The sequence below is a fragment of the Dipodomys merriami genome, unplaced genomic scaffold, assembly GCF_024711535.1.
Source record: "Dipodomys merriami isolate MVZ:Mamm:240054 unplaced genomic scaffold, mDipMer1.0.p SCAF_4, whole genome shotgun sequence".
Classification (NCBI taxonomy): Eukaryota; Metazoa; Chordata; class Mammalia; order Rodentia; family Heteromyidae; genus Dipodomys; species Dipodomys merriami.
This window is the reverse complement of record NW_027205603.1, coordinates 69751374-69770316: the sequence shown is the minus strand read 5'-3', so window position 1 is coordinate 69770316 and position 18943 is coordinate 69751374. Positions and strand designations below refer to the sequence as shown.

General features: G+C 35.9%; 1 protein-coding gene across 2 annotated transcripts in view; it reads left to right on the top strand.

Annotated features, from left to right (window-relative positions):
• The window catches only part of Angpt1 (angiopoietin 1), a 221506-nt gene that overhangs the window by 180571 nt on the left and 21992 nt on the right, over positions 1 to 18943 (top strand). For both annotated transcript variants that reach the window (XM_069991256.1, XM_069991255.1), the window contains exon 7: positions 6934 to 7100. In XM_069991256.1, the coding sequence (XP_069847357.1) occupies positions 6934 to 7100 (167 nt within the window). The remainder of the gene's footprint in view (positions 1 to 6933; positions 7101 to 18943) is intronic.

The following is an 18943-nucleotide window of genomic DNA, read 5'->3' as shown; positions in this document are numbered from 1 at the left end:
TTAAATGCATTTTAACATAATCACTTTTAAAAGAGAACAATGTAAAAATTATAATTAATGTTTGAAATAAATAATTCTTCATATTATTCATGGGTTGGATGTCTCAGCAGTTAAAAGGATACTTCTACCTCAGCTTAAATTGTCCATTCAAACACCTTTAGATATTCAAAGCTTAGTCTTATGAAAGAAAGCTGAACCTCCTGGGACACAGGGGCTATGTCTGGTTTCAGTTTCATTTTTCTATAAAAAGTCAACACTTCTGTGAGGATTATCAGACAAAACAGTGTTAGATACAATCACTATTAACTTGGAAAAAGCACGAGCTGAAATTGAGTATTTCTGCAGGTTTTAGCAAAAACTAATGAGTGATGGTCTTTCCCTTAATCTGCCTTATGTCTTTCCATCCTCCCTCCCTCTTTCCCTTCCTTCCTTCCTTCCTTTTCTCCTTCCTTTCTTTTTCCTTCCTTCCTTTATTCCTTCCTTCCTCCATTCCTTCCTTCCTTTCCTTTCCTTTCTTTCCTTTTTCTCTTTCTTTCTCTCTTCCTGTCTTTCAGTTAGCATTATTTTCAATTAAATTCCAAGTTTTTTCCTTTACTCTCATTAAACATTCAGAGGAGGAATAGTGTTGATTGGCATTGGGCCTGAATTATGGTGTCAGTCTTTCATATGATTAAACTGAACATGGTAGTTTTCATGAAATTATTTATCCTTGGATTTTTATTCATGAAATAGAAAAAAATTATATTTCTTGTTTATTATTATTGGTTAATCATTGCTCTTTTTTTTGTCGGTCATGAGGCTTGAACTCTGGGCCTGGGTGCTGTCCCTCAGCTCTTCAGCTCAAGGCGAGTGCTCTACCACTTGAGCTATAGCACCATTTCCAATCATTGCTCTTGATGGAGCACATTGTTTCATAAAAGTTTTCTCTTTTATTTGTGTATGTTACATAATCTTTGTGATAAATATACCTGAGATAAATTCTATTTTAGATACAAAAACAAAATTTGTCTCCTGATATGGAGTCCATTATAAAGCAGTGATTTTTATGCCTGCTCTATTTTATCTGATTAAGATATCCTTTGGAAGTGTACCTGGAACATTTATTCCTCTCCTTTTTATATTACTTTCCCTCTTTGGTTTATAGCAGACTGATCTGTAATTCCTTTTAATTATACCGATTTCTAAATCCATTTCAGACACAGTGAATGCACATCTCCACAGTGAAACTAAGTCATCTCCATTAAAAAAAAATCTCCACAGCTCTTTCTGGTATGCATTTCAAGCTGAAAGAAGCTATCAGAAGAAATAATTTATTAGTATGAGTAGAATATCTTAAAATTACTCTTTCATAGATCCTAGTGTGTGAAATGTAAAGAGAAAAAGATTACAGAAATAAGACCAGAAGAGAGTTAAAGGAGACAGGTATACCAGCGTTAAGGACCATTGGTAAGGATGAGGAGGTAGTCTCTGCTTTCATTTCTATCACTTTTGTAAATAATTGGTTTGAATTTTTCACAGAATAATTTCTCAAATTAAAATAACAGTTGGGCACATGTGTCTAATTCCTATACCCCTCACTACTCCAAAAGCTATCATCTGAGGATCAAGGTTTGAGGGCAGCATAAGCAGAAAAGTCCATGGAATTCTTATCTGTAATCATCAAAAAGCCAGAAGTGGAGCTATGGCTCCAGAAATAGAGCACTAACCTTATGTACTCAAGGGACAGCTCCCAGGCCTCCACAGCATAAACCCATACAAACATACACACATACATACACACATACATACACACATACATACATACATACACACCCATCACCAGTTCCAACACCACCATCAACAATAACCTCCTTTGTATAAACTAACACTCCACTTGTCATCATAATGCATTAGTTCCCAGTATATAATTATAAAAGAGGTGACAATCATAATTCACTGTACTCATAAGCTGATCTGTTGAACTGAGACTTCCTTGTACAACTACTTAAGGATAATAATATTTTTAAAAACATTAAACATGCCTTTTAAATATTTTTTCGATATTCTCTCATTCATGTTTAGCAGAAGCAAGGCACTGGAATATTTTGTTTCCTGGCTCACAATATATAGAAAGGGTCCTGCATATCCTAAAATATCTCACAATCTCATGAAAGAAAGGCAATGAAACAGAAAACACTGTGTATTGTGATATATCTTCTAGCTATAACAACAAATAAATTTAGCTAAGTGCTTTTCGTCTCTCAGCACTTTGTTAAGTGCTTTCGGTAAATTGCATTCTCACAACATTATACATGGAGATGATTTTTTTTTCCAATTCATGCTTTTCAGATAAGGAAACTGAGGCTCAGAGTAAAGTAGGAAGTTCCACAGTAAATATGTGACATAGGAAGGCTTCAAACTGGAGCAGAGATAAGGTTATTTAATGCAACCAAGATGTTATTTCTACATGTTAGATCTTTGATCATTCCTGATAAATTACCCAATAGACAGCTGGCTAATATGAGAAGACATTTCCATTTCCCCTCTATTAAAATAAAACATTTTCATCTGTATGATGAAATAGTACTGCTTCGCTATACTTGGCTATTAGAAGATTTTCTTCCCTCCCACAGCTCTCTACCAGCCATATTGATTGATTGTCAAACAATTGTTTATATGGGTTTTGGTTTTTGTTGTTATTGGGTTATTGGGGTTTTTTTTGAGAAGTTATATAATATTAAAATGTGGTTCCTAAAGCAAATTTTCTCTTACTTCTTCTAGTAAATTTTTAGTCAAACTTTGAGAAAAGTTAGTACATTTTCTGTTTTTCCTGAAAGAACAAAACCAGCAAACTGTTTAGTAAGCGCTATTTTTGTTCACTCCAGGGGAGCACACAGTTCAGTGTGCGAAGGATGGAGGCTTTTGGAGGAATGACTATGTATTTATCCACATCTGAGGTGCACCCCAGTTCGTTGCCCTTCTCTCTGGGGAAGCCAGAGAGTTTTATCCACACCACGCTTCCAACAACATGGAAATATGTGACCTAAAACTTAACACTTCATCATTCCCAGACTCTTTACTCAACTTAATATAATTCCTTAGCCTCTTTTACAGTGGCTATAAGAAAGGGGAGTTTTCAGTGGATAAAGGGGAGAGAGTGGCCATGTCTGAGCTGAGAAAGACTGTAGGGGAAATCCCGGAGGTCTTCAGCCTCTTCCCAAGGGCTGCTACATCGGAGGTCATGTTAACTCTTGAACTTTCAGCTCCCTGTGACTCTGGATGTTTCTTAGGCATTCAAGATAAGATTTGTTCTTCTTAGAAGTTGGTATAAACTGCCATAAGAAAATGTAAAATTCTTAGCACAAACAAAAAAAATTGCTGTTTCTTGCTAGTGTTGTGTCTTTTTTAAAAACAGTGACTAGAGCCTCAAAAACAAAGACCCAAGAAGCCACTGGAATGCTAATTTGAAGAAGTCCTGTATTTTTCTCTATGATATAGGGAGGTGGTCTTCAGAGGAGTAAACGCACAGTGTACACCAGACTAAAGGTGTTCAATTAATCAAGAAACTATGTTAAATTGCGGAAATCACTTTGAAATATATATGCATATTAATATATTTCATTTTAACTTTAAATATAAAGATATACATCCACTTATACTGTTGATTGTTGTGTTGTTGAATGTAGAGCCACAGTCTGAGATTGTGGGTCAGGAGTTCTCTCATAAGCTTTCTTGTAATAGAACACATTAAATCTCTAATTTTAAGTCCCTTAAACAATACTGAAAGAGACTTGAAAAGTACTCTATGTTAAATGTCTAGAAATTTCTTATCCTTTCTTGTCTTAACATCTAAGTTTTTAAAAATTAGAGATGAAGCATTTAAATTAGGCTTTTTATTTTTTTTAAAGAAAAACCTCTTCCCCTCACTAATATATAACATACTTGGATATTATATAACAAAAATTGTTGTCATAATAGCAGAACTGACAAAAATAAGTTTGACATCAATTATTGCTGGTCTTTGGGAAGTAATTACATTTCAGAGACAATAGGGCATGGTGTATTTAATGCATTTTTAGTACACTGTGCACTTAAGTGCATTTTAAAAAAGAAATGGAGAATGCTGATTCATTTATTAGGTTTGGTAAAAGTATAGTTCTAAAAAACTGATATACATTAAGTTTGGAAAGAAGCAACAGTTTTCAAGTTTTATGTGTAGTGAGAAAATAAGGAAGGCTTTTATTATTTTAGTACTTTCATTTTACTTTTAAATGTAGATTGAAACTTTTGTTAATGAGTGCCACTTTTTGGCTGGGCTGGTGCTCATGCCTGTAATCCTAGCTATTCAGGAGGCTGAGATCTGAGGTTGGTAGTTCAAAGCCAGCCTAGGCAGGAAAGCCTGTGAAACACTTATCTCCAATAAACCACCAGAAAACTGGAAGTGGTGCTGCGGCTTAAGTGATAGAGTGCTGGCCTTGAGCTGAAGAGCTGAGGGACAGCGCCCAGGCCTAAAGTTCAAGCTCCACGACCAACAACCAAAAAAACAACAAAAAATAAATGCCACTTTTCATTGTTCAGATTAATAGCCATATTGGTCTAGTAGAGTTAAACTTTTTTTTCCCATTTGTACAGAAGTAGATGCACTCTATTGAATATGTAAGTTCTTATCTCTGTGGATTTGATTACAGGAAAGAACAAAGTATTCTTATTTATTTATTTATTTATTTATTTTCTGGTGGTTTATTGGAGATAAGAGTTTCATGCCTTTTCCTGCCTGGGTTGGCTTTGAACCACTATCCTTAGATCTCAGTCTCCTGAGTAAGTAGGATTACAGGTGTGAGCCACCAGTGCCTGGCCCTAATAAAGTATTCTCTAAATAATGAAAAACATGCCACATTTAACTAGAATCCATTTCTTTGTGAAACATCAGCATCTGTCTCGTAATAACTGGAATGTGTCTTCTAATATAAATGTGCATGAGGCAAATCAGGGACTTTCTTCATATGACACTTACATGACTTCCCTCAGATACTTGACTGAATGTGGAGTCAGGCATTTCTTTTTCAACCAGAGCTACAGTGGGCAATTGGTTTCAAACATATTATCTATTGTAAGGTTACTTCCCTAAAGGGGCACATGAAATGAATTCCTTCCTCTGTCCTTTCTTATCTTCCTTCCCTTCCTCCCTCCCTCCCTTCCTTTCCTCCCTCCCTCTCTTTCTTCCTTCCTTCCTTGATTCCTTCATTCCTTCATTCCTTCCTTCATTCGTTCCTTCCTTTGTTCCTTCCTTCCTTCTTCCCTTCCTTCCTTCCTTCCTTCCAACCTTCTTCCTTCCTTCCTCCCTCCCTCCTTTCTTTTCCTCCTCCTTGCCTTCCTGCCTCCCCTTTTCTTTCAACTCCAATAAAGACTTACAGTGCTCAGTGTGTGCTAGCTGTCCAGTAGGGTTTTATCCATAAACAAACCATAATTTTATTAGTAAAGGGCTCATATGTGACTAAGTAAGATAATCATATACACAAGAATTGAACTGATCTTCAGGCATTACCAAGAAATGCCTTCTAAAGAAATCATGAATACTTAAAATGTAAAATCCCATATGTTTCTTAGATTTGTTTATATCCCTGTAACTGATATCTCCAACATAAAGAGGTGGTTCACTTCTGGTGAACCACCATGTTTGTTTCTTCCTATGAAGAAACTATTTTGAGGACTGGGAATTGTCTTAGTGGTAGAATGCTTGTTAGCATGCATGAAGTTCTGGGTTTGATTCCTCAGTAACACAAAAACAGAAACAGTGGTGCTGTGGCTCAAATGGTACAGCTCTATCCCTGAGCAGAGAGAGGCTCAGGGACAGAGCCCAGGTCCTGAGTTAGAACCCCAGGCTTGGCAAAAAAAAAAAAAAAAGAAAGAAAAGAAACTATTTTGAACACTAAAAAAACACTGCTCTCAAGAAAATTATATAGGGGCTGGGAAGGTGGCTCAGTGGTAGAGCGCTTGCCTTGCATGCCAGAGGCCCTGGGTTCGATTCCTCAGCACCACATAAGCAAAAAAAAAAAAAAAAGAAAAAAGTAAAAAAAAAAGGAAAATTATAATAGCATTAAACTGAGATTCAAATGTCTCACAGTCTTCTCCAGACACTCCATCCCAGTGAAACAATATAAATGATTTCAGTCATGGATTTATAGGTTTGGGTATTAATATTAAAAGATAACATTCAGCCAAGTGCCAGTGGCTTATGCCTATAATCTTACCTACTCAGAAGGCTGAGATCCGAAGAACATGATTTGAAGCCATTCCGAGCAGGAAAGTCTATGAGACTCTCCAATAAACTACTCAGAAAAAAGCAGGAAGTGGCACTGTGGCTCAAGTGATAGAATGCTTGAGCAAAAATTCAGGGTCACTGCATTGTCCCAGTCAAACCCCAAGACTGGGAAAAAAAGATGAGTTTATTAACAAGTCTAATGATCTATAAAATATAGGGGCATAAGTAGATTCCTGAATCAAAAACCAAAAACAATATTATTAAATAACTTGTTTTGTAGCATACTTCTTAGTAGTCATTAGAAACTGTTTTAAGTTATACTCAAAATATTAACTAGCACCTTAGAAACATTCTCAAAAGCAAATAAAATGGCGAAGTGTTATCTCATTACCCTTACACCTAGGCAAATTCATTTTGAAAACTATTCTGTGCATGTAAACTTGATTAGTAGATGTGTTACTACATAAGGAATGATACAAAAACGTCATTGGAGAGATATAGCAAAAGAGTATTGAAATAAGTCAGTAACTGAAATACATATATATATATATATATATATATATATATATATATGTCTGAGAGGAGTATCTTTCTTTTCAAGTAATGACTTTTATTGTTATTTAGAAAATCAATGCTGAACATTAAAAAAAAATCTGTCTGGATTACAAATGCGTTTCTGTCTTCTTTCCCAGGGTTTTGGAAATCCCTCTGGTGAATATTGGCTGGGGAATGAGTTTATTTTTGCCATCACCAGTCAGAGGCAGTACACCCTAAGGATCGAATTAATGGACTGGGAGGGAAACCGAGCCTACTCACAGTATGACAGATTCCACATAGGAAATGAAAAGCAAAACTATAGGTAAGTCACATCTCAGGACAGAACTCAACTGCCTTTAACTTAGCCACTGAGGAGTTGGAGTGGGAGAGTGTGGAAAAAATGAATGGTTAAAATAGGCCTTCAAGATGAAAATTGGGTTGTTTGTATAGGCCCATGACAAAGAATACAGAGAGCCTGTGAAGGTTTCTTGAAAGCTTTAAATATCAGTTTTCATAGACTGACTGACTACCTTTGATGTTGACTTAAATTCTAGAATTAAATCAAGGATAATATTATTGTTGTTGGTGCGCCCTTAGTGCTATGAAGGTGTAAAGGCCCATATATATGACTGCTATCAGAAATGATGGTGGTCTGAAATAATAATCTCTCCCTTTTGCTCAAGGATTTTCTACTTCTACTTTATTTACCTTTCTTACGTTTATTTTTCAAATTATCTTGAAGAAAAGAAGGATTATGACTGGTGCATTTGAAAGATTTGCATAAAAGAAGGGATATAAGACATATTTAAGAGGGTTTTCTTTCACTGTATAAACAGTGTAAAGGGCAAACATAAATTCAACTCACGATATGAATTTGCATAGTACAAGGTATGTGGGAGTGTGTCTGCAAGTGTACAGATCTGAGTTTTCAATGCTAGTTTCACCAAAAATAATATGTATCTATAAGTCTGTCTAAAATATGAGATATGCAAATAGAGTAAGACACTTGCTTTTTAATATTTCTAATTGTTAATTGCACAGCTTTGGGCTGGCAAGGTGGCTCAGTGGTAGAGTGCTTGCCTTTTCATGCATGAGGCCTTGGTTTGATTCCTCCGCACCACATAAGCAAAAAAAAGCCAGAAGTGGCGCTGTGGCTCAAGTGGTAGAGCGCTAGTCTTGAGCTGAAGAGCTGAGGGACAGTGCCCAGGCCTAGAGTTCCAGCCTCATGACTGACAAAAATAAGTAAATAAATAAACTGCACAGCTTACACACTATGATTTTTTATTACAACTGAGACAATAATGTAATTTTTATTCTTTGAATACTTATACTATTACTTCTATGTTCTAGGAAATCTTCTAGGCATTGGCTATTTGGTAGTCAGTGACAAGGTATCTAGTGTTACAGAACTCACTGTGAAGCTTTGCTATAAGGTCATAAAGGCCTGATTGGCATTCCTTTGTCAAACATGGGGAGGATATTTCATTCAAGTTTTTATCACTACCATTAATGGAATAGTTGGCATATTGGAAGTCATTAACTGTACATGCCGCAATTCTATACTTAGCAATTTTAACTTTCAGTATTGTGATTACGTCTGCCTTAGAAACACGGTTGTATGTGTTAAAAGATGGCATTGCTTTTCAAGTAACTGCAGTGGTAACAACCAACCAAAACCATGTGCTTTGTTCCATGCAGAGGGTATGTCCTCACAGTGCAATTGTTTCTTTTCCAGACATAACATTCCTTAGGAACTGAAATCTGTACCTTTTCCATGGCATGATTCATTTCATTTTAATAGATTGTATATAGAGTTAGATCCTTGGAGACGTAATAATCATTTTCTTCACAAATAGTGAGTATGTCACCCCAACAGATGAGAAATAGATCTAAAGAGTTGACATTCCCCTGACAGCAACTCAAGGAACCAGAGACATTTATTATATGCAATGGAGTGTAAGGAGAAATGTTTCTAAGGAAGTCAATATTTTGAGAGTTTTATAACACACACACACACACACACACACACACACACACACACACACACACACACACACACCACTGTAAAACATCAGGGGTACTGTTATGTAAATGTTTAAACCTGAAACTTGAAACTATATGAAACTGTCAGGCAGCATGACAATAGGACTAGCAAGTGATTAGTCTATAGTCTTTTTCTAGGCTCCTGAAGAATTTTCTTTGGTTCCTTTCCAGAATCTCTCTGTGTTCTCTGTAGGTGGTGTGTGTGTGTGTGTGTGTGTGTGTGTGTGTCTCTGTCTGTCTGTCTGTCTGTCTGTCTATCCATGTTTTTGTGTGTGTGTGTGTGTCTGTGTGTTTGTGTGTTAATAATGGGTGATTGCACGCACATGTGTAGCTAGAGTAATGTTAAGGAGACCATGTATATGGACAGATTTAGGAATATAACTGGCATTTGTTGTGGATGTTGGGTATACATAGTGAATGTGGCTGTGGCATCAGCATGAGGAAGAGGCACCAACCACCTCTTCGAGAGCCTTCATTTGCCTCACTGAGCTTTTCTCATTCTGACCATGGCTATGATTTTTTACTCTCATCCATGTTATATAGGTCTTTCTATCTAGGGTAAAGTACAAACTCATATCCTCATTTTTCTTCTTTGAGAGATTTGTGCACATTAAGAATATGAATTTAAAAGCTAGAGATCAGAATTAGGAGGCTGCACTTTATTTCCATATCTCTGGTTTCATAGGAAAGAAAGCTGAGTTCTGGAAATATCCACTATTTTTAATCAAAGAGAGAATGATTTTGTCAGTGTGGTTTCTACCTCTGTGCTGCTGTCGTAGTGTAGGTGACTCTGGATCCCTCTTCTATCAGAACCTAACAGAAGAGAGATCTGCAATCATCAGTTTCTTGTGTGATTAAATAAAGGACTTACTTCTGGAAATTAGGCAAATTGGGAAATTAGACTGCCTGAGGCTCATAGATAATTAAGCATACTGCAAAACAGTAATTCACTCTTTCAAATAAAATGGAACAGAAGCTTAAAGGAGATGCTAGCCTTTTGAGGCTGGCCTCTCCACTTGCATCACTACTGGTCCTAGGCCAGTAATGCCACACCATGCCTCAAGCTTCAACTTGTCCATTATAGCCTGAAGGTGCTTCTCTGTGCTTTTTGGTCTCCCCTCCCCCCCCTCCTCTCCTCTCCTCTCCCTTCTCTCCTCTCTTCTCCTCTTTTCTCCTTCTTCCTTATCTTCCTTTCCTTTTTAATTCTTGTCTTATTCTCTTTTTTCTTCATTTCCTTTTTCGTCTTCTTTTTTCTTTCTTTCTTCTCTTTCTTCTTCCTTTCCCTTCCCTTTTTTTCCTTTCCTTCTTTTTATCCTTTTCATTCCCTTTTCTGTTCTTTTCGTTTCCATCCTTTAAGTTTGTCTGTTTGTTTGTTTTACAGAACTGGGGTTTGAACTCAACACTGCATGCACAAGCACCCTATCGCTTGAACTGCAAGCCCCCCGTTCTTTTGACCTTTGCCTTTTTATTACTGCTAATTTGGTTTTCAGATAGACTCAATGCTTTTCCCCCAGCAAATCCTCCACATCCCTGGTAGCTGTGATTCTAAGTGTGTGCACCTATTCCTGACCTATGCAAAGTATTACTACTAAGATTTGTATAATATTTTATACATAATACTTATTATTAATGTTAATCAGTCCTTAGACTGAAGTTTTAGGGTGTGTGCCATTAGACACAGTTGAAAAATCAGGAAAGTAGTTTCAATTCATTGATCTGTTCTGATTCAACTCTTTCAACTAAAATTAAATATTTAGAATTTATGTTAGATTCTTTTCATATTGCTACATTTTCCCTATCTTTAATTAAATTCAGAAGAGTTTGGGGTGTTTTCCTAAAAATAATTCCTTGTAAAATATTTTGAAATTTTATTTAGCTCTAGCCACAATATATAGATTTAATTCTACAAAAGAGAAGAAATTACTTTCCCATGCTCGAGATTTTTACTGATTAAAAGTAAGTGTTGTGAATGGTTAGATGAAACTTCAAATGTGAAAATATAGTACATTTACTTTCCTTTTATCCTCTAAGGAAACTTAAATGATTTTCTCAGATAGAAAACAAAATCTACAAAACCCAAGAGAATATGGATAAATAATCATGTTAGAGTGTCATGATAACCGTGATGTGAAGTAATAACAATCACTGTGAAATCATTATTTACCACCCCCAGAGAGGTAGCTTTACTCAGATCCTCATCGTCTAACACCCAGACTATTAGGGAGTCTTCTTGCCTCTAATTTTCATGTTCTCTGATGTATCTTCATGCTCTCCAATGTCTCTTACACACTACTGCTGTCTTGATTTTTTTTCCAACAAACAATGAGGCTTGACTACTTTTGCTCACCCATAGACTTGAACAATGTCCACAGATCTACAAGTTAAAGTGGACCACTGACCTAGCCATTCCCTTACTCAGCTATTACTGCTAAATACCCCCTCTAACCTTGCTCTTTTTTAGTGATTATATTCCAGTAACATTTTGCAAGTTTCCTAAGCTCTTGATGCATTTATTGTGTTCAACTTTATATCATGTGAATATTTTTATTTTCTTTTATTGTAAAGGTGATATACAGAGGAGTTACATAAGTTAATAATTAGTACATTTCCTTTTGAACAGTGTCTTCTCTTTCCTCATTTTTCTCTCAGGTTTTCCCTCCCTTTCAAATTGTGTAGTTTATTTTCAACATAGTGTCAAGTGAGTATCACTGTGGCATTTGTTCACCCTTTGTCTCACTATTTCTGTATTCCTCCTTACCCTCCTCAAAACAGATAAACTTACATACAAGACAAAAGGTACAGAAAATAAAAACAGAGACAAGTAGAAAATAACCCCCCCCAAAACAAAATAACAAAAATCCTCTTATTTCCATTTACTGGAGTTCATTTTGATAAACTTCATTTTATATGATCATGTTCACATAGCTTGAGCCCTTCTGATCCTCTCCTATGAATATCTTCCTTTGTTGTCACTCTGTGAATTAGTCTAGAGCCCTGTATAATTTATCATGTCCAAATATACTTTTTGTCTTTTGCCATCCACCATGTTTATGTGTAGATTTATAGGCACATTCTAGTTACAACAAATGAGGGAAACCATGTAAGTTACTTTAGGTGTGCCTTAATTTGCTTATTAGTTTTTTCTAAGACTTTCCATTTCCTAACAAATGGTACAATACCATTTTTTTCTGATTGAAGCACAGAGTCCCATTGTGTATATATACACCACATTTGCTTGATCCATTCATCTGCAGAGAGGCATCTGGGCTGATTCCATATCTTGGCTGCAATGAACATGGTTGTGCTGGTAGCATTAGTGTAGCCTTATTTGTGGTCTGTTGGATAAATGCCCAGGAGTGGAATTTCTGGGTCATATGGAAACTCTATGTTAATCTTTAAGAAACTTCTATATTGCTTTCCAAAGTGGTTGAATAAGAAGTGTATATTCCCACCAACAGTGTAATAGCATTCCCTTTTGGCTACATCCCTGCCGGTATCTGTTACTGTTACTTTTATCCACAGTGACCATTTTAACTGGGGCAGAGTGGAATCTTAATATTGGTTTTGTTTGTTTGTGTTTGTTTTAGTTTTTGTTGGTCATGGGGCCTGAAATCTGAGCTTGGGTGCTGTCCTTCAGCTCTTCAGCTCAAGGCTAGTGCTCTACCATTTGAGCCACAGTTCCATAAGCTTTTTCTGCTTATGTGGTACTGAGGAATCGAACTCAGCACCTCATGCATGCAAGGCAAGCACTCTACCACTGAGCCACCTTTCCAGTCCCTCAATGTTGTTTTGATTTGCATTTCAAAAATCTGAAAAAAAAAAAACTGAAGCAGATTTAAGGAAATGGAAAAACCTTCCATTCTCCTGGACTGGGAGGGTTAACATTGTGAAAATGGCAATGCTATTCAAAGCTATCTACAAATTCAATACAAAACTCAGCAAAATCCCAAGAACAACCTCTAGTAGGGGCTGTAAAGGAAGCTTCTTGCTTCCTTCTAAGAAGAAATAAAATTGTGAACAAAGCTACCTCACTTGAACTTGTTTATACTGTCAAAAAATGTGAATCTCAAATTTTACAAAGCCCTTACTGAGTTTTTGGTAAAAGTCTCAAGGTTGGCTGGACTTTTCAAAGGATCCAAACAGTAAGCCACTTCCAGAGCTGACTCTCAGTCATGCAAGATCAAAAGGGGAGTGAGAGATGTTTAAAGCATTGAGGTTTTTTGTTTGTTTGTATTGCTTTGTTTTACAGAGGTCTTAGTTCACACAATTCATTTTAACACTTAATTTTATGATGTATTGTTAGAAAAGAGGAACAATACTGGAAAATGTATTTAGTCTATTTTGCACCAAAAACTCATTACTACAGTATGGGTATTTCTGAACTTTGGGAAATACAGTTTCATTGTTCCAGATCTCAGGAAGATATCTATAAATAAACACACAAAACTAAGTATGCTTTAGGCACTATGCACAGGCAACCACAGATAACAATATTTGGGCTCACTGTTTTCTTTGGAGGAAGAATTGATCACAGATTGGGTATATGCATGCTTCATTTCTACCACAAAGAAACTCAAGACAGGATTTTGCTCTGATCAGGAAAGAAGAATAACTTGTAATAGTCTTACTAATTTCAGGATTAGAATACATTTCCATTGGTTAAAAATTGTAAGTGAAGAGACAGTGAAAATATATGTCATGTAAACTTAAATAGATGAAAACTCTGTACAGTGTGTTCATGGATACTGAAAGTTAATACCTAAAATAATCATAACACTCATGAACGTGAGATTTACTTTTTACTTGGGTTAACGTTTTCTGTAACTGAAAATTCCTCTGTCTTAATGACGATACAGATTCCCAGGACTGTGGCATCACAAAAAAATTTCCCCCTTGTACATCTTCTATAAACATTCATAGACAATTAACAACTGATCATATAAGGCTTACAAAAGAAATAAGGTCATTTCCTTGTTCTTGATATAATAGTCAGGTTAACATGCATCAGTTCTAGTAATTTCTCAATGATCCAATCTCTTGGATATAATCAATTAGGGAAGATTTAATATGTCAAGTAAAGTTTTCAGGAAGTAGATATCAGAGTTAAAGGACAAATTTATATAGATGGTATTTTTAGAGTCTTTTTTTCTTATATCAGTTATAACTAAAGAAAGAAAACAGACATTGTGCTGGATGCAAAGCACCACTTAAGCACCATACTGTACAGAAAGAAAAAGTTAATGTTCTCAAAGGATTGGAATTTTGATTTGTTAAGGGATAAACATTTGAATTAAACAATTGTTATTCTTATCTTCCGGTTTGAAAATAATGTTTACCTTAGCATAAGTGCCCAGCCAGCAAAGAACTGTTTGGTTTCTTGTTCTCCGAACTTTTCATTCTGCTTGCTTTATATAAAGAAAGAACTTTCAAACAATACACAGCCTTGGGGATTTGAGAAAACTGGTTCTTTAGTTCTTTGATTTATACTGTCTACTTGTCTGTCTTAATTAGTTGTGAAACCATCTCATTATTTTCATCACTCTCTTTCCACATATATGCTTATCAAGGTCATATTTGCTTAAGTTAGACAAAACCAACCACTCAGGCAACTCATGTTTACTGAGCTACTGTGTGTTTTATAATTATTAGTGAGGGAAGCTTGAGGTTTTATTTGATTTTTTATTTACATAAAATAATCTTCAAGGGTTTTTCTGACTATTGCTTTATGTAATCTCTACAATGATATAAAGAAGGACAGTGGAATTCTATGCCTCTATCACAAAGAATGACATCGCCCCCATTTGTTAGGAAATGGAAAGACTTGGAAAAAATTATTTTAGCTGGGTGCCAGTGGCTCACGCCTGTAATCCTAGCTACTCAGGAGGCTGAGATCTGAGGATCGCGGTTCAAAGCCAGCTCGGGCGGGAAAGTCTGTGAGACTCCTATCTCCAATAAACCACTAGAAAACCAGAAGTGGTGCTGTGGCTCAAGTGGCGGAGCGCTCGCCTTGAGCTGAAGAGCTGAGGGACAGTGCCCAGGCCCAGAGTTCAGGCCCCATGACTGACAAAAAAAAAAAAAAAAAAAAAATCAGTGAAGTAAGCCAGGCCCAAAGAAACATAGGCCCCATGGTTTCCCTTATTTGGGATAACTAGTACATGTGTAAGACAAGTAGAAAAGGTACAAAAGCTATGTAGATATGACCATATAAGACGATGTTAAGCAAAATGAACCCCAAGATAGGGACACAAATAGTTTTTTCTTTCTTGTTATTGCTTCTAATGTATTCATAATGTACCATGTGATTTTTTTGTTTCTTTGTATGTTCCTCCCCCACAGTATAACCCCTGTTTTCACTGTATTTGATGTTGACACCCTGTATCTTGTATGTACACTTCTGTAATTCGAGGAGGGGAAGGGAAAAAAACAAAATGCTTAAATAAGGATACAGGTTGACCCATTGTAACAATGAGATGTACAAGACACTGTTGAAAATGAACTTTACAACTTTGGCTTGGGGGGGGAGTTAGGTAGTTGTGGAGGTGGAAGGGAAAGGGTAGTAGAGGAAAAACAAAGGAGGAAGCAACAATGCTTGATAGGAAATGTACTCATTACCTTGCTCATGTAACTGAAACCCCTCTGTACAGTATTTTTACAATAAAAATCATACAAAAAAAGAAGGACAGTGCTATTGCCAGATACATTTTAAATAAGATGACTGGGAATCAAGGAGAAGAGATATGCTGGGAACACTGTCAAACTCCAAACTCTGTTATGTTCTGCTCTCTTTTTATTTATGTATTTAGTTGTTGTTACTGTAAATGTGGTATATAGAGGGGTTATAGTTATATAAGTCAGGTGATGAATACATTTCTTGTTGAACCATGACACCCCTGTGAGACTTCCCTCATTTTCTCCTAGTTTTCCCCTCCTGACCCCAATTCCTGACAAGTTGTATAGTTCGTTTTCAACACGGTGTCCAGCTTTTGTTTAGCCTTCATCCTTGTCCCACTGTTTATATGCTCTAGCTTACCCTCCCCCAAAACAATTAAACTTATATAAGAGACAAAAGGTACAGAAGTAAAAAAAAAAAACAGCAACAAAGGAGAAAAAAAGAAAACAAAATCAAAAACCAAAATAACAAAAAACTTGTTTTCCTTTCTTGGAGTTCATTTTGATAAACATCATTTTATATGATCATATGCACATAGATGTTGAGCCTTTGTGATCCTCTCCTAAGAATATCCTCCCTCAGTCTCACTGTGTAAATGCTTATGGACTCAACCCAGATACCCCTCAGTGGACAAATGAATCAAGAAAATGTGGTCTATATACACAATGGAATTGTATGCTTCCATCAGAAAGAATGACATTGCACCATTCATAAGGAAATGAAAAGAATTGGAAAATATTGTACTAAGCAAAGTAAGCTAAACCCAAAGAAACACAGGTTGCGTAGTTTCCCTCATTTGTAGTAATTATAATGTGCCTATAAATCTACATGTAAATGCAATGGATGGTAAAAGACAAAAAAAATTACATTTGGACATGACAAATTAAACAGGGATATCAATTTGAGATACCAGTGCACAGGACACTGCCTTGCTAATGTTTTATGTATTTATTTTCTGATATCTAGGAAAGGAAGGAAAACAATAAGAATTTTAGTTAATGACTTTGTTAGCAGTAAGACCTTCATTCATCTTTATTTTCTAAAGAACCACCTCTATCTGTTTGATCTTAATTCATTATTGAATTATCTATACGTATTTGTCTTTAATTCTTAGTCAAATAATACATTGCCAATCCTTTCAGTCTTCTTGCTTATACTCTCCTTTCTTTTGAAACTTCTCTTGGTTCTCCTTATAAATTCTATCTCTGAATATTGATCATCATACCACTCTGTCTTGGATGTAGTCACTCTTGCTACATTTATTTTCCTATCATTTTCTCACATATGCATTGATAGGCTTTTGCAAACAAAGTATTCTTTTAACTTATGGATAATTAAGTAACACACTGTTCTTCCAACATGTAAAACAGCATGCAACAACACAAAATTAGATTATCCCAACAAAGACAATAGACATAGGTATCAACAGTGAAAACCATGTTTTTTCTTCTGAAACAAACTCAAAAAAACCCTCAAATCAATGGGTACCAGAGGGATTTATCCAATAGGGTGGCTACTGCTATAGATACAGTTTGCTTCACAAAACTTGATGGATTATTTAGATTCCAATATGAATTTGTAGATTATTTCATGAGGTATTTCTTTAATCCTTAGTCTGTTGACAGGCACAAACTAATTCCATACTCGTTATACAAGTATCCCAATACAGATCAGTAGGTAATTAACATCTGAAAATTTCAGATTTAAAAAATAACATTTCCCTTGGGGTCTAAAGTTATTTGCATTATCAGAGTTAAGATGTTACTACATTCAAACCATCTCTTGACATGACTAAAACTTAAATTCTGAACGATCTGGATTTTTACTTCACAATGATTTAATAAATATTTATTAATCTTTGTATTATATATACAAAGATTATCAATCTTTGTATTACATATATATAGCATATGGAGTTTACAAAGATAGCTGAGTAGTACTTGTTAGAAATTCATCGCTCTGGTGAGGAAGATAAGGAGCATAAATAAATACTATTACACTAGGCAAAATGAGATGTGCCACTAATGAAGCACTTTAACCTTGCTATGATAGTTTACAGGTCAAAGGAGAGACCAGGTTTCCTTCAAACACTTCACTTGTCATTGAAGGATGGTGGATTTTGAACTTGTGAAACTGAGGGAGAAACTGGTTACTTGTAACCAGAGGTTTGGATGGTCATGCATAAGAGGATAAAATGTTATCTCCAAGATGTCATTGTTGAAACATTAGTTAGCTAGAAAAAAATGTAGCTTATTAGCAAACTCTAATATGAGAATCAAGTCTCCCCTTAGGCTAAAATGAATATACACACTTCCCTTTATCCTAAGGCTTCCAGTCTTAGTATACTATCTTAGATTGTGAATATCTCTAAATAAGTATATTTTCTGCTTTTCATATGATGCTCCCTTTCTTTCTTATCTTTTCTCCATGTTAGATAACCTCACAACTTGCTTTGTTGATATTTTTCACAATGCTTTGTTGGAATTCTCCTTACCATCCTCCAATACTACACCCGTGGCAACTTCCAACCTAATCTTCATCAGACTTCTTTTAAAAGTTTAGAATCTGCTAAATGTTTGCCTTGCCCCCTTTCCCTCTAATAAGAACCATTTGCATGTCTTCCAATGATATCTTCATAGTGCCAAACAAGTGCTTCTCCCCAGAACTCTACAGTAAGTGGAACACTGCTTTCTAGCTCTGAATATTGACAAGAGAAATACTGTCTTTCTTTTCAGAAAGGGATAGCACTTATGTCACTTAAACTCCAGGAACATAGAAATGCTTTGAAGACCCTATTTGCTGATGCAGCCCTGCCCTTTCTGTAGAGTGGATGGGGTCAGGGGTTGGTTTCTGCACAGGCCAACCTGGAGAAGCAACCACGAGTCATAGCCATGTCAGGAAACTGTCAGATTGAGTCATTGCTACCAGGTTCTGAAAGGGAACCATGGGGGTCATTTTGTATTTTCTTCAAGTAATTGTGAGAAAGACAAACTAGTTCCATATGGTGGTCTAGAGAGAACTCAGAGCCAAAATAGAAATCTATTTAGCTTGTGAATACCAAGAACCTTAAAGTTCAGCTATCTGAGAATCTGTCTACTATTTAAAGAGTTGAGGCCAAACTTCAATTTGTCATACATGTAACTTGCACTGACCTGGATAATGAAAGAGCCCCCCCCAAAAAAATACAGTGAGGATGTAAAAAATATGAAGAAGATGGCAGTCCCTTAAGTAGACAAAGTAGTAAGAAATGAGTCTGGACTGCTGATTTTAAAGAAAGGCAGGTTTGGAACTCTTGTATGATATATAAGGACAGAGTGAAGTGTTTTTCCATAATGGAATGCACAGTGGTCCTATATTCACTAAAAAATATGATGATTTAGGCTTTGTAGTTATTGAAGTTCCTAAAAGTGAAGGAAATGAATAATTATATTTTTTACCAGGACTGACTTTAC